We start from the raw sequence: 14,607 nt of genomic DNA, 5'->3' as shown, positions 1-14,607 counted from the left end.
CGCTGAACCTGAATTGGCGTCCACAGGGTCTGCAAATCGCACCGTCTCTTCGCTTTTCCGTAGATGCATTCTCTTGCGGCGATTCACGCCCTTTTTTGCTGCTTCTCCTCGAAGAGTTGGTCGTATGCTCTGTATAAGCCTCGATCCGACGTCCAAAGTCCCAAGCCTGCTCGTAGAAAGAGCCCAGCATCGTGCAATGAGGCCATCGGCGGTCCAAGCTCCCTCACCAGGCCGGATAGCACGAGGCTAAAGAGCCTAACTCCCATCGCAGGGATTTTCCTTTCTCTTGCGGGTCCATTTCTGGAAAGGGCAGCAACGCACCAGTTAACGCCGTTGACGAGCACATTCGGAGGCAACGCCCACATCGTCTATGCGAACCCCAAGCTACCCATGACGCTCGGTCATGTGTTAACGTAAGAGAGCAGGGATCATTTTTCAAGTTGCAGCGACCGGCTATTAGGTGGTTTTCGAATATGATACGATGGTGGTGCGCCAAGTGCCGAGCTCCGCTATAAGCGGATCAGATAAGGCCATAGTGAACACTAGCACGACATTAGCGGCATCTGATAACTTCAACCCCTCTGCGCTTGCGACTGGCCGCATACCCAGCACGGTGGACCTGCCTCTTTGAGGCAACATGGGCGATGCGAGATGATGTGACGCGCTGGGCACATGGGGTGGGATGTCGTTGGCCACTAGAACAGTGGATGCGCACAATTTTCATCTGATTAGATTTTTTTATCAGATGCGGCCTAATTTCGGGTGTCGCTTAGAGAGGATGGAGCGCTCCGGCTTCGGCAGGTTGTTACGGGCTCGTACCATTGTACGATGTCGAAGGCGGAGGCCCGTCTATGCACATACGAATCCTTCGTCGCATCGCGTGGTCGAAGCTTTTCGAGGACCGCAGTTGTCGTTTGCGGCGACGTGTGGGTTTTCGGAAGGATTTGAAGATGCGCGGCCGTTGGAACAAATGACGGGAGCGCCAAAGCTTAGCCAATTCAGACAGCACTCGTACGACAATTAATTGTTGCCCTGCGCTTGATGATTTCATACGACTTCGAGCAATAGCAAGACTGCACAATGGGGTATGGAAAGTAAGTGGCGTGGTACCGAAGAGCTGTGACAAATATGCATTGCAACAGTCCAGGAGGAAGGTACAGCCATCAACGGTAAGAGCTACCGCGAGATTTGGAAGCAACCCCTCAAAAGAAATGGGATGCTGCGATAGCGCGATGGAATCTATTCCTTCATGATGCACAATGCCAAATGCTATGATATCACGAATGCAAATACATGTTATCTTTACCGCCCCTCTCTAACCAGTCCCTCCGCAACATCTCTTAGCACGAACTTTTTCACCTTCCCACTCCCCGTAAGCGGCACCTCGGCGTCGCAATCCTGCCCCAGCCAAAACACCTTCGTCGGCGCCTTGTGCCTGCCCAACACTTTCCTAACCCACTTTTGGACTCCTTCCAAATCTGGCTTCTCGGTGCCCTCTTCCAGCTGGAGGAATGCGATAGGCACCTCGATGTATTTTGGATGTGATATGCCGACGACGATGGCGCGCGCGATGGACGGGTGCGACACGAGGCGCTCTTCGATTTCGAGGGGGTATATGTTCTCGCCGCCTGTTTATGTTAGAGGGGATGCGGAATTAGGGGGGAGGATGGAGAACATACCACGGATGATGATGTCCTTGAAGCGGCCTGTGATGGTGCAGTAACCGTCTACATCCAACACAGCCTCGTCACCAGTGTGCAGCCACAGCTCGCCTTGGTCATCTCTGACCAGCACTTCCGCTGTTTTTGCCGGGTTCTCCCAGTACCCTCTGCACAGCTGGTATCCCGCCACGCAGAGCTCACCGCGCACACCGATGGGCACGACGTGGTTGTCGCGGTCGACAATCTTAACGCGCGCATGTGGCATTACGGTGCCCACTGTTGTGAGTCTCGTGTGCAGCGAGTCCGTCGTATGCGCGTTAAACACTGTAGGACTTGCCTCCGTGAGACCGTAGCTGGATGTGAAATCCATCATGCCGAGCTCGTTCACCATGCGCTCCATCAGCCATTTTGGTACAGGGCTGCCAGCTACGATGCCTGTGCGCAATTCCGAGCTCCAACCTTCCGGTTTGTCTAGGTTGACGATGGCCTCCATCATAGCCGGCACACCGTGTAAAGCTGTACATCGTTCGTCGGATATAGCGTGCATTGTAGCTATGGGGTCGAATGATTCGGCGGGAGATACAAAGCGGCCGCCGTGAGTTATCGTGGCGAGAAGACCCAATGTGAGACCAAAGCAATGGAAGAGAGGTGGTGGGCAGCAGAGCGTGTCGTCTGGGGTAAGCTGCATGCGGTCACCAATAAAGCGCGAGTTGTTTACGAGGTTGCTGGATCATTATCAGCGTCCAAATTCTCAATTCTGTTCAGGAGAGTAACGTACTGATGCGTGAGCATAGCTGCCTTCGGATTTCCCGTACTGCCACTGGTGAACTGCAGGTTCGCAATATCGTAAGGACTTATTATTCCATCGAAGATATCCAATATATGCTCTGGTATTGATTGCGCCTCGGCAAGAAACTCGTTATACTTGATGAAGCCTTCGTTTTCGCCTCGTATTAAACAGACAGTTTTCAGGTCTGGTAGCTCCTCCGCTACATCTTCGCTTTTCAACCGTTGAAGTAGGGGACGGTTGTCGAATCGGCCGACGTCTTCGCTCGTGAACAACAATCTACACTCTAACGTCGTCAATATTTTGCGCTGAAGTCGTACCAAAAGAGCACTCACTGGTATGTTTCAACGCATACTCCGCTTCTGTCGCGGTGTAGGTATTGTTTAGTGTGACGCATATCGCACCTACTCTTGCACAAGCAAAGAATACTGCAACATACTTCTCGCAATTGCCACTCATTATACCAATCCTGTCTCTTGGCCGGACACCATAACGTAGTAGCGCTCGTGCTAACAGATTTGATTGCGCCCATAACCGGCGGTATGTCCATCTCGCGCCCGTCCATGGTATTATCACGCATTCATTATCGGCATAGTCCTTTGCTTGGTTTGCGAGCAATTGCGATACCGTTATTTGCAGTAACGGAGGATCTCTTTGTCCAGAAACAAGCGAGATATTTGGGTATGGAGGAAGAATGTAGGGGTCGATCTGAAGTAGTGTCTGGTTCAGCCGTTGGAGGGCATCGTGACGAGCCTGCTCGAATAGTTCCGCCATGTATTTCCACCCGCTCAATTGGACTTCCGGATTTCAGCCAATAGCGCTGGTTTACTTGATATGACAGGAACAACGTGGTAGGAGAGGTACTGGAAGAAGGAAAAGAGAAGTCCTAGCGACGCGACGCTGTACGCGCCGTACCAAAAGAGTTTCGAGAGGGTCTGGACGGTGGAGCTATGCTTCGTCATTGTGAGCTCGCAGATGCCTCGGATCTAGCGTACCTCACCCCAGTCTATCTAGCACAGTGCCCAGCATGTCCGTACGGGTCGAGCGATCTCGGATGACATCGTGCGATGACCTGGTATAGTGGCTGCACACCATCAATCCGTCCTCTGCCGGTAGCAAGCGCCGTCGACATCACCTACTTGATGATCAATTCCCAATACGTCAAGTAGCTCCGTGTAGCAGGTACACCAAGGGCTGTAACTTCCATGCAGCCAGCACATCATCGTTGCATCGGGTGGGTGTTCGGCGAGACTGACATGTGAGACCCTGGTCGTAGTAGTCTAGAGTAGCCGTCGACTCGGCCGTCGGATCTGATAAGATTGAACTCCGCTTTTACAACCAGGAATTTTTTTTATCAGATGGATCTCGGTCGTTGACGCTATTCGCTAGCGACGCTTGGGGAGGATTGATGGATGGGGGTCTCCGCAAGAACGTGGGAATTCGTTGCGTAAAGTTGTCAGATGGATCCGCTGGCGCCCGACGCGGCACCACATTCCAAGCCAACGCTTGCACTTTGAGCCTGTATCACACCCTTTCCCCTCGCTTATGTTTAGGCGCGACAGGCACCGGTCAGATATTTGTCTAGCTCGGACGCGACTGCCGTGGAGCAACTATGCCGAGATCGACAAGCTCAGTGATCGTTGCTGAACAAGTAGTCGGCTGACGCGGTAGCGGTTCTCACAAGCTACGTAGGCAGCTCTGTACTGGAGGACTTCCTCATGTCGACATCGTTCAAGCCTCATCTGGGGACTCAGATGTTAAACGGCCGACCTTGACCGATCGATTCGTGTAACGACACGCAAGCGAGCGGATCTGATAAAATTTTCATACCCCGGAGATGGATGCTGCACATAAGCCAAGGCCACGCGTGGACGGCGTAGGGCTTGTTTAAAGTTATCTGATCCGCACCCTGCATGCTGTGGGTGTCTGTGCAGAGCGGTCGTAATGACGTCGCGCTAGCCGCCCGTGGGGATCCCTGTGTATCATTACGAAAGCTGACTATTACAACTGTGGGGTCGACCGCGTCGCGTTGGCGATCCACGAGCGCTGTCGGGAAATGTTCCGAAGGCACGATGGAAGACGAGCTTTGGTGTGAAGAAATCAATGGTGACAAGTGCTAGTTGATGCTGCTGCTATGTTCATCTAGAAGATGCCGGTATATCGAATGCTACAATTTTGCGAGAGCGTCCAGGCTGGGGCGGACCTTCTTCTCGCCGTCCCAAACAAACGGGCTGAGTGCGAAGAACTTCTCTCTATTGACCATCATCAACGCGCTTCGCTTATGCGGCAAGTCGATCAGCTTCTCGACGTGGAATCCGTGAACGAAATCGTAAGCAAGGACCGTACTACTGGTTTGTGCAGGCTCGCCGACGAGATTCCAGGTCCGTGGCTCGTCCAGGAACATGTAGTGCATGAGTCCAGACCACCAGGCGGAGACCCGATAAGGACCTCTGAATCTAATATCGCCAACCAGCGAATGGCGGCCGCGGTCGTAGGGCGATGCGAGGAAGTGTGCACCCATGTGGTCCTCCTGCGAAGAGTTAGCATCATGTCTATCATGAGATCGACAAACTTACCATTGCCCAGTAGACCTCAAAATAAGCGAAGAGCACGTCGTCGAATGCCGCGAACATGGTAACCACGTGTGGGTCTTCATGCAGCTTTCGCAGGTACTCGCGATGCTGGTCTAGCGTCCCGGTTTCGTTCCAGCCTGCAGCAACGCGTGGGTCATTCTGCCACACGTTAAACAAACGCAAGTGTTCATCATTGGTGTAGTCAAGAGCAATCATAGTGAAATGCTCTTGCAGATGTGGGATCCAGCGACTGTAGATGACTGATCCTGGGACTGGTTTTGGCCGGCGTACAGGGTGTATAGTGTGGCGTGGGAGTGCGGGAAATATTGTGCTTGGAGCCGTTTGGAAAGGAAAAGGAGGAAATTCCGCAGTCATTGGCTTGTTCTCCGCATCCAGATGTGGCGCCCACGCTGGGCGAGAACCGAATGGAGATGCAGCTCCTTGCCAAAACGTACTTCGAAGCAGAAGATCGCCATCGTGCGGAGCTGAGGAGTTTGAGCCCTTGGGATGTGGGTGGAGAAGACCAGTCGTATAGAGTTCGGTCGCGAGAGTTGCGGCATCGTCCCCAGAGAATAGAATACGAATGTTCTCGACAAATGGATGCTGCGAAACGAGGGTGTAGGCAACTAGCCAAAGTTGCGGAACGGAGGGTCTATCGCCAGACCAGGAAATTGTGACATAGGGCGCTCGCCGTGCTCTGGCCCACGAGCTGTTGTCACCCTTGGGCGGAATTGAGTTACCCTGTAGGAAGGCTATGTCGCTAAACGAGAGGCTGTCATGGTGAAGGGTCACCGGCGGAGCAGTTCCGTTCTTTTCTGAATGCTCTTTGGAAAGCGAGATTTGGAACCGCTTCGGTTGTCCAGAGGTAGCTTTATTCGTGATCGCATACGCCGTGAGGTATGGATGAGGAAGCTTCAAGATGAAAGGATCAGCCACAACGCTGGTTTGCTCAGACTGCTGAGCCATGGTGGACGGTCCGCGGTCGCAAAAGTGGTGCACTGTGTGTAGGAAGTGAGGTTGCTCTGCAAAGAAACTACACGGCTCGCTACAGTCTCTGTAGCACAAGGTCAAGCAAAAGCCGAGGTCAACGGTCAAGCTCCCAGAAGCTATGGCCATGTGGCTATGAGGTGTTAGCAAGATAAAATACCGCAGTCGGGTGCATGATCGCTACATGGTGGGGATGTTTGCCGAGCTAACCAGCGGTCTGGTCCGACTGGTCTCTGACAACCAGACCATGTGGGTATGACCATGATGGACGCGGCATAGATCCCCACCATGCCACCTTCGCGGAAAAGAAATCTTCGCGCCAGTTCGTGACGTATCCAACAGTACGCCACCAAATTGCAGGGATGTTCATGAGCTTCTGTTTTCAAAAAGAATCATACCATAGCTTGCTCCTGGCCAAAGCTTTCGGTCCGGGCAAAACGTCGAATACGCTTTGGTGTCTGGTGCACGAGCACGTTGTTGCGAAAGAAGACGCCCTCTCGAAACTCACGCCACATTTTCTCAAGAATGACTTCGACTGAACAGTCCTCAATACAACTGAATCCCATCTCAAACTCTCCTCAGGCGACGCCGACAATGGTGTATGATCTGCTTTGCATTGGCTTCGGGCCTGCGCAGCTTGCAACGGCAGTCGCAAATCACGAAAGTCGAAAGCCTGCAAATGTGCTCTTCGTAGAGCGAAAACCAGCCTTCTCATGGCATTCTCCACAGCTCGCCAGGACTCGAATGGAGAGTCCCTTCATTTATGATCTTGCAACGACCCGCAACCCCAGATCCGCTTTCAGTTACACCAACTACCTTTTCGTGCGAAAACGATTAGTCGAATTCACCAACTCTGATCGGTTAAACCCGCTCAGGCTGGAGTTCGAGGACTACCTCAGCTGGGCGGCAGGACACTTCAAGGACAATGTACGATACAGCAGTGAGGTGGTCGGTGTAGCACCGGAGAAGGGCGATGGCCCAGTCAGGAGGTGGAACGTTGCCATACGGGATGCGAATGGAAAGACGCAGGTGGTGCAAGCTAGGAGCATTGTCGGGCCTTCGCCCTCGGGCAAACATGACCGGAAGCCATTGTCGTTGACGGGCGTCGACTTTCTTGCCGGACAGCGCATCATCTCTGTGGATGACTACAAGTCAAGAAGAAACGACTTGCGAGGAAACAATGAGCCACGCCTCAACATCGCTGTTGTCGGCTCAAGCGAGCAGACGATTGAAATCTTGGACGACCTGCTGACGTGCCCGCGTTTGGGTAACATCACGGTGGTGACGGAGAATGAGTCTCTGGCTCCACTGCGAATACTGGAAGGCGAACAGGAGCCACCGCAGCCGCGGCTTTGCTCCATCTGGGCGAAGCCGTCGTGCGAACAAAAGTCGACAATCACAGGAGCCTCGGAACTCGTACAGAACATCTACGCCCGCGCATACGAGAAGCAGGTGGCCAGCAAGGGCGAATACACCCTTCGCGTCGTCGTCGGCAGCAGAGATGCCGGCGGAGCATGCTCCAACGCCAACGTCATCATTGCCGAGCAGGTACAGCGGAGCGCGTTTGCGAACAACGGCCTCTTCCACAGCCTCGATGCTCTCGTGCTAGGGTGTCGGCAGAAGGGCGATAGCCTGGAGGAGGTACAGTTCAAGCGCGGAGCGGTGGCCGACAGCTGCAAGGTGTGGATGCTCTCGGCTCACTCTGAGGGCGGCCGCTCATTGGCCAAGGATATTGCAATGAGAGCCGGTGAGGTGGTGAGTGCGCTGGCGACAACGGAGGAGGGCCGCGAGCGGGAGGGCATGATGATCGCAGCTAGGATGTGAATAGGATAGACGGCTGGTGGGCTGAAACGGGCGACTTGGCGTGTCTTACTTAATCAGAAAATTTTTATCAGATCGCGCTAAAGACGCAACCGTGCAGCGCTTGTGCCCATCTTGCCCATCTCCGACATCGATCCGAGGGGTCCCTCTCCACTTGTACCCTGCTAGCCATCCTCCCCTCCTTTCCGGCCTGCACCCAATATACACGGCCGCCGCACAGCCAATCTGCTATGACGCCCAGCGGGACTATGGCCTGGCGGCCCACAGCGCCCTGGCGCTCCGTGCCTACGCGTCTGCGAGTGAGAGCCTCACGTCAACACCTCGTTCACTTCAGTCGCAGCGTCTTGGTGACCTGCTTCCGCCTGCCAGATGACCCTCAAGAGGCCTTCGGGAGCGTCTTTGAAGCGCTTTACCGCCTTTTTCCAGCTTCTTTTCTACGCCAACCCCACATGGCTGGACAGATTCCTCGTCATCGTAGGCGCAATTGCTGCCACGGCAGCTGGCGTCCCATTTCCTCTCGTCGGAATCATATTTGGTCAGCTCATCGACAACCTCAACAGCGCCACATGCGATAGCGGCGCCGAGACAGGCTCGACTGGGGACCTACAATCGTCAATCGATTCCAAAGTCCTGATCCTCTTTTACCTCTCTGTGGCTACCTTTGCTTGCATCTACACCCATTGTGTATGCTGGAGCATTGCCTCACAACGACTCGGCCAGCGCATCCGGGACCACTACCTCAAAAGCATACTAGGGCAGGATATCGAATTTTTCGACAGTTTGCAAGCAGGAGAAGTTTCTTCGCGGCTCAATGGGGACATTCAGGCTATCGAAAGTGGAACTTCTGAGAAAGTCGGTGTCTTCCTTACATGCATTACATTCTGCATCACCGCTTATGTAATTGCTTTCATCAAGGATGCCAAACTGGCCGGCATGCTTATTTCCCTCATACCCGCATTCCTTCTCATGACGCTCGTAGGAGGATACTTCACGCAAAAATATTCGGGCAAGGTTTCTGACGCATTTGGAAAAGCGAGTGCCATTGCGTCCGAGGCGCTCAGCCACGTGGGTCTCATACATGCGCTCGGAGCACAAAACCGTCTGGAAGGGAAATATCGGGGGTACCTCGAGGAGGCGAAAAAGGAAGGAACCAGCAAAGCAACAGCATCTGCAATCCAAGCCGGAACGTTGTACTTCATTGCTTTCGCAGCAAACGCACTAGCATACTGGCAGGGAAGTAGGAAGATTGCTGCTTCTGTTGAATCAGGCGGGACTCAAGGGTCCTCTGCCGGTGCGATTTATACAGTCATATTCATCCTTGTCGACGGTCAGTATCATTGGCACTGTCCTCACGCCACTACTAACGTGTGTCAGGTGCCATCGTTCTAAGTCAGGTTGCTCCATTACTGCCAATATTCGGTGGTGCAGTGTCAGCGTTCGAACGGCTCCGAAAAGATATTGAGCATCAGCCAGCTATAGCGGGGACCTCGGATGCAGGTCAAAAACCCGACAATGTTCAAGGAGACGTCGAATTTCGCAACGTCTCCTTCACATACCCATCAAGGCCCGAACACCCTGTGCTTAATGATGTCTCGTTCCAGTGCGAGGCCAGGAAGCTTACTGCTATTGTTGGACTTTCGGGAAGTGGCAAATCCACCATTGCATCGCTCCTTACTCGCTTCTACGATCCGCACAACGGCGCAGTTATGCTCGACGGTATGGATGTCAAAAACCTAAATGTGAAGGCACTACGAGGCAACATCAGTCTCGTACCGCAAGAGCCATCTCTTCTCGATCGGTCAATACTGGAAAACATCGCTCTTGGTCTTGTGAACTCCACGACGCATGCGCATCTGCACAAGACTCTACTCTCTGGTGCCTTACAGCAGGTTGCTGATGGTACCAGGAATGGCCAACAACTTTCCACATGTGTGGAGGCCGCTGGTCCTGAGGTTTCCGAGATCTTCCGTCTGGTGCAAGATGCAGCTGGTCTGGCTGATGTCATGGGGTTCATAGACCGTCTAGAGCACGGTCTTGCAACCTCTGTGGGCTCTAGCGGAAGTCTCATCAGCGGTGGACAGAAACAAAGAATCGCGTTGGCGCGAGCTCTCGTCCGGAACCCGAAGATTCTGCTTTTGGATGAGGCTACAGCGGCACTAGATTCGGCCAGCGAGAAAAGGATCCAAGCCTCTATCGAAAAAGCTTCGGAAGGCCGGACGGTCATTGCCATCGCGCATCGTCTTTCAACGATCAGAGCAGCCAGCAAGATCGTGGTCATGAGGAAGGGAGAGATCCTTGAGCAAGGCACGCATGACGAGCTTATCGAACGGAACGGATCCTACGCCGATATGGTCAAGTTACAGTCGGTCAAACCTGCGGACGATACTGGGAGCTCCCGGTCTAGCCTGATGGAGGAGGATCCAGATGCAATTGAACAGCCAAAGGAAGCGACCATTACCGAGAAGAAGGAATCCGAAAAGGCACCTGGGGCAGAAAAGGCTAAAGAACCAGAAGACGCTGCCATTGTGAGCCACACCCTATTCAAGACGATGGGACCTCTTCTCCGGCCGTACACTCTGCTCCTCATTCTAGCATTCTTTGCGGCCACCATCGTTGGCGGAACCTATACATCAAGTGGTGCAGTCTTCGGAAACACGCTTGGCGCTTTTTCTCCCTGTCACACTGCCGATTACATACGCTCGAAGGGTCTGCTATACTCTGGATTGTACTTCATGATCGCCTGCATTGAGTTCTTTGCATACTTTGGCAGCTGGTTCTTCTTCGGCCTGGTTGCTGAGCGCCTACTCTATAAGGTGCGGGCTCTGTCGCTGCACTCCTTGTTGCAACAGCCATTACAATGGCACGAATCCAGTAATCGGAGTCCGACGAAGTTGCTTGGCTACATCACTAATGATGGCAACTCTCTTGCTGGTCTTAGCGGATCTATCATTGGCACGTTATTCTCCGTTTGCGTCAACTTCATAGCGGCTATCGTCGCAGCGCACATTGTTGCGTGGCGCATTGCTATCGTATGCTTGGCCATTGTACCTATTCTCCTGGGAGCGGGCTTTATGCAACTTCGAGCTCTTACACGATATGCCGAGAAGCATGCCGGAGCCTTCTCCGACTCGGTGAGCGTCACAGTGGAGGCTGTTACCAACATTCGAACCATTGCGGCGCTGTCCCTAGAAGACGAGATCTTGATCACATACCGTCGTTCGCTGCAAGGGCCACGTAAAGAGATGGTCCTGCAATCTTTCAAGACCAACTTCTGGCTAGCCATCGCCAACTCTATCAGTAGCTCCCTATATGCCTTCGCGTACTGGTGGGGATCAAAAAACATTCTCGAAGGCAGATACTCGCAAGCTCAGTTCTTCTTTATCAACGTGGCGATGCTTGTGTCCGCCCAGCTGTGGGGTCAGCTTTTCACACTTGCGCCTGAGATTGCGCGAGCGAGGAGCGCCGTCTCGAGACTCGCCGGTCTCATCGAGCTCAAGAGTGACAATCCGCAAACCTCATCTGGTCGGACAACTCCCGACGACTTCGACTCAGACTCTGAGAAGAAAGATGTCGAAGCATTTGCTGAGTCTCCCGTACCATTGTCGGCTGAAGGTGGTGCAACAATCGAGTTCCGCGATGTCACATTCGCGTACCCAGCTCGACCGAACGCCCCTGTCATGCAGAACTGCTCACTCATGATCCGTCCCGGCAAATTCTATGCGTTGGTCGGCCCTTCTGGTGCGGGAAAAAGCACGATTCTTGCACTGCTCGAGCGGTTTTATACACCGGCGTCAGGCGAAATTTTGCTAAATGGCGTCGATATCTCACGACACCGCGACACATCTTTCCGAGACGACATCGCCTATGTACCTCAAGACAATGTAATGTTCCAGGGCACTATCAAGTTCAATATGTCTCTTGGGGCACGACCTGGATACACACCGACGGATGAGGAGATCCACGAAGCCTGCAAGCTCGCCAACATCCACGAGACCATCATGAGCCTTCCGCAAGGATATGATACCGACTGTGGCGCCAACGGCAACCAACTATCAGGCGGTCAGCGCCAACGCCTGTCCATCGCGCGTGCGCTCGTGCGCAAGCCCAGGCTTCTTCTCCTCGATGAAAGCACCAGCGCGCTCGACGCAGAGAGCGAGAAGGCGCTGGAACTCGGCCTTGAGCGCGCCGTCAAGGGTCAAGGTGTCACTGTCATTGCGATCGCGCATCGCCTGCGGACTATTGCCAAAGCGGACGTTATCTTCCTAGTGGATGGTGGCAAGGTTGTTGATCAGGGACGACATGAAGAGCTAGTGGAGAGGAGCGAGAGTTATCGCGTCAATGCGCTGCATCAGATGCTGGCGTGAATGCGTAGGGGACAGAGCATTATTTGGCGTTTAGCGTGGCATATCAGCATAGCATAGACTAATTTCCATTGTGTATTATTGCTTATATCAACTCGTTCGTTATTTACCACAACATTGTGTACCGCGTATTGTATGTGCGCAAGAACTGTCAGAATAGCCTGACGTGACTTGAGGGGCTAAGCAAACGGAAGCTATCGCGCTATCTCTCCAGCTTCACCGCTCCATAATGGGCTCCATCTCCTCCGCGACGAGGGTATCTACGACGACTACAATAAGACCAGCACCAACCTTTCCCCACGCCTCAAATCTGCGAGTACGTCCTCTCCGGGCTCTGGCCAGACAACGGCACTCAGCCACAATAGCGACGCTTCCGAGATGAACAATAGCAAAATCTTCCATCTTTCCTTCACTTCACACCTGCGACAATACGAAAGCGATGTTCCACGCGTGTTCACCTCTCCCAGCCCCAAGTTTCCCGACGCTTGATTGGCCTAAACGGCGGTGGCGCATCGTTCACTCGCCTGTTCACCGTTCACCTCACCACTCCAGGGCTCCAAAACTCCTCATAGTGCGAGCACAATAGGGACAATGGACACAATAGAAATCACCCAGCCTCTTGAGGTATAAGACGGCGTTTCTCAAGAGCAGGCTTCCTCGACTCAGCACTTAACTTCTCTTCTTCTCACGTCCATACGTATTGCAATTGCATTGCACAGCTTCTTTCGACCACTTCTTCATTTCTGAATACTTTCTACAACACCATCATCTTCGACATGGCTGGACCCATGAACAACCCTGTCCCGGAGTTGAAATTCGAGATGAAGGCCCCCATCCCCGTCGAATCTATCCCGGCTACACCGAGCAAGACGGGCATCAAGCTTCGCATCAACTTCAAGAACAGTACCATCCGGGTCATCAACCCCAAGAAGCGCGATGCGGACGACCTGGATGAGGATACCCAAGACGGACTCGCCGCCTTCAAGGCCGCCGGCATCAGTGCTGCCCGCATCGAGGGCTATACCAAGGATGAGCTCGATGTCGCTCTCACCCTGGCCAGCATGAAGGATGGCCCCCCTGCCCGAAAGAGGGTCAAATCAACCCCCGCTCCCTCAAGCCAAAAGATGAGAATCCCGGACGCCGAGTCTGACGGCCGCGATGCTACTGAATCTGTCGGTGCTGGCGCCGACGGTATCATCCTCAAGGCAACCCAGGCTACGCGGAAACAGCGCATCGTAGACCCCACGCATCCAGCAGACGCTCTGATGATCCTAGCCACCAGCAAAGCCGGCTTCGACATCTACGACTCCGACGCCGAGTCCGTCGCTGGCGACGTCTCCACCTCCGTCTCCACCAAGCCCGAGCTCTTCCGCAACGTAACCTGGGGCCCCGCCGCAAACGACACCTCCAACGACGCCGCCTTCCCCACGGAGCCCTCGTTCGACCAATTCGTCCCCGGCCGCTGGGAGCGCCTCCCAGACGGCACCATCCGCGACCAAAAGCACAAGCTCATCGTGCGCCTCACCTCAAAGGACGGCCGCAAAATGCTCTTCAAGAACCCGCCGCCCAAGGACTGGAACGACCAGAAGGCCATCACATGCCTCAACAAGCGCGTCAGCCAGCAGATCCGGCGCAACACGGCCGTCCGCTTCCGTCTCGAGGTCGAGTCGTACGTGCATGAAGAGCGCGTGTGGATCAACGAGCATCTTACCAACGGGAAGCCGGGGAATGGATGGAAGGCATTTGTTGAGGAGTTCAACGAGCAGTTTGCGGGGGAGATGCTGGAGGGGTGTGAGGGGGTGAGGCCGACGAGGACGCATTCTAGCTTGACGAAGGAGGTTGAGCGCTTTGGGAAGGAGTTCTATGCGCAGGGGAAGGTGCCTGTGCTCAAGGAGGGGAAGCAGGGGAAGAGCAAGGCGGAGTAGGGTGGAATGGTGCGTGACACTGGGTGGTTCGATCGGGTGCGGGCATCTGCGGGATAAGGGGGTTTCTAATGTGTGTGTGTGTGTGTGTGTCATCTTGAGCTGCTGGCAGCTCTGTGTGTAGTGGAGAGTGATCAATATCGCTTTTCAGCTTCTTGTCTGACATGGATGTTGATGTATTGAGGGATCGTTGGCTGAGCTATACATTTCAAGCATTTTCTCAACGGCTATCAGTCGGATGCGCAATACACGTGACCGGTGCAAGTAGCTATTCCAGGCACTCCAAGTTCCTCGTCGCTAGGAAGCAAGTTTCGAGTCTGTTTGGACTACCTAGAATGAGTCCCACAACCAGGTATGCTTTGTTATGATGGAATGTGAATCACAAGCGAATTGCCACGGGTTGCTGCTATTGGAAAATCTCTTGGCCTCTCATGTACAGGTTGGGCAACGATAAGCTTCGGGCGTGTATGGTGGGTGGTACGTCACGTCGAGCCA

At 53.8% G+C, this 14,607-nt stretch overlaps 5 protein-coding genes across 5 annotated transcripts; 3 read left to right on the top strand and 2 right to left on the bottom strand.

Annotated features, from left to right (window-relative positions):
• Positions 1-1,302: 1,302 nt before the first annotated feature.
• On the bottom strand, positions 1,303-2,939 carry N0V89_000067 (uncharacterized protein; the record flags this gene model as incomplete). Its single annotated transcript, XM_056208892.1, has 3 exons — positions 1,303-1,628; positions 1,680-2,386; positions 2,935-2,939. The coding sequence occupies 3 exons, from the start codon at positions 2,937-2,939 to the stop codon at positions 1,303-1,305; spliced, it is 1,038 nt and encodes a 345-aa protein (XP_056075714.1).
• A 1,676-nt stretch (positions 2,940-4,615) lies between these two features.
• Positions 4,616-5,987, bottom strand: N0V89_000066 (uncharacterized protein; the record flags this gene model as incomplete). The annotated part of the gene is made up of 2 exons (XM_056208891.1): positions 4,616-4,978; positions 5,025-5,987. The coding sequence occupies 2 exons, from the start codon at positions 5,985-5,987 to the stop codon at positions 4,616-4,618; spliced, it is 1,326 nt and encodes a 441-aa protein (XP_056075713.1).
• A 615-nt stretch (positions 5,988-6,602) lies between these two features.
• On the top strand, positions 6,603-7,832 carry N0V89_000065 (uncharacterized protein; the record flags this gene model as incomplete). Its single annotated transcript, XM_056208890.1, has 2 exons — positions 6,603-6,607; positions 6,746-7,832. 2 exons carry the CDS (start codon positions 6,603-6,605, stop codon positions 7,830-7,832), a joined length of 1,092 nt encoding a protein of 363 aa, XP_056075712.1.
• Positions 7,833-8,198: 366 nt separating this feature from the next.
• N0V89_000064 (uncharacterized protein) lies at positions 8,199-12,193 on the top strand (the record flags this gene model as incomplete). Its single annotated transcript, XM_056208889.1, has 2 exons — positions 8,199-9,156; positions 9,204-12,193. The coding sequence occupies 2 exons, from the start codon at positions 8,199-8,201 to the stop codon at positions 12,191-12,193; spliced, it is 3,948 nt and encodes a 1,315-aa protein (XP_056075711.1).
• A 588-nt stretch (positions 12,194-12,781) lies between these two features.
• N0V89_000063 (uncharacterized protein) lies at positions 12,782-14,115 on the top strand (the record flags this gene model as incomplete). Its single annotated transcript, XM_056208888.1, has 2 exons — positions 12,782-12,814; positions 12,910-14,115. The coding sequence occupies 2 exons, from the start codon at positions 12,782-12,784 to the stop codon at positions 14,113-14,115; spliced, it is 1,239 nt and encodes a 412-aa protein (XP_056075710.1).
• Positions 14,116-14,607: the final 492 nt, after the last annotated feature.

This window comes from Didymosphaeria variabile (genome assembly GCF_027946475.1).
Source record: "Didymosphaeria variabile strain IMI 356815 chromosome Unknown scaffold_1, whole genome shotgun sequence".
Taxonomy (NCBI): domain Eukaryota; kingdom Fungi; phylum Ascomycota; class Dothideomycetes; order Pleosporales; family Didymosphaeriaceae; genus Didymosphaeria; species Didymosphaeria variabile.
Note: the sequence above shows the minus strand (reverse complement) of the source record. Positions and strands in the feature narration are given on the sequence as shown.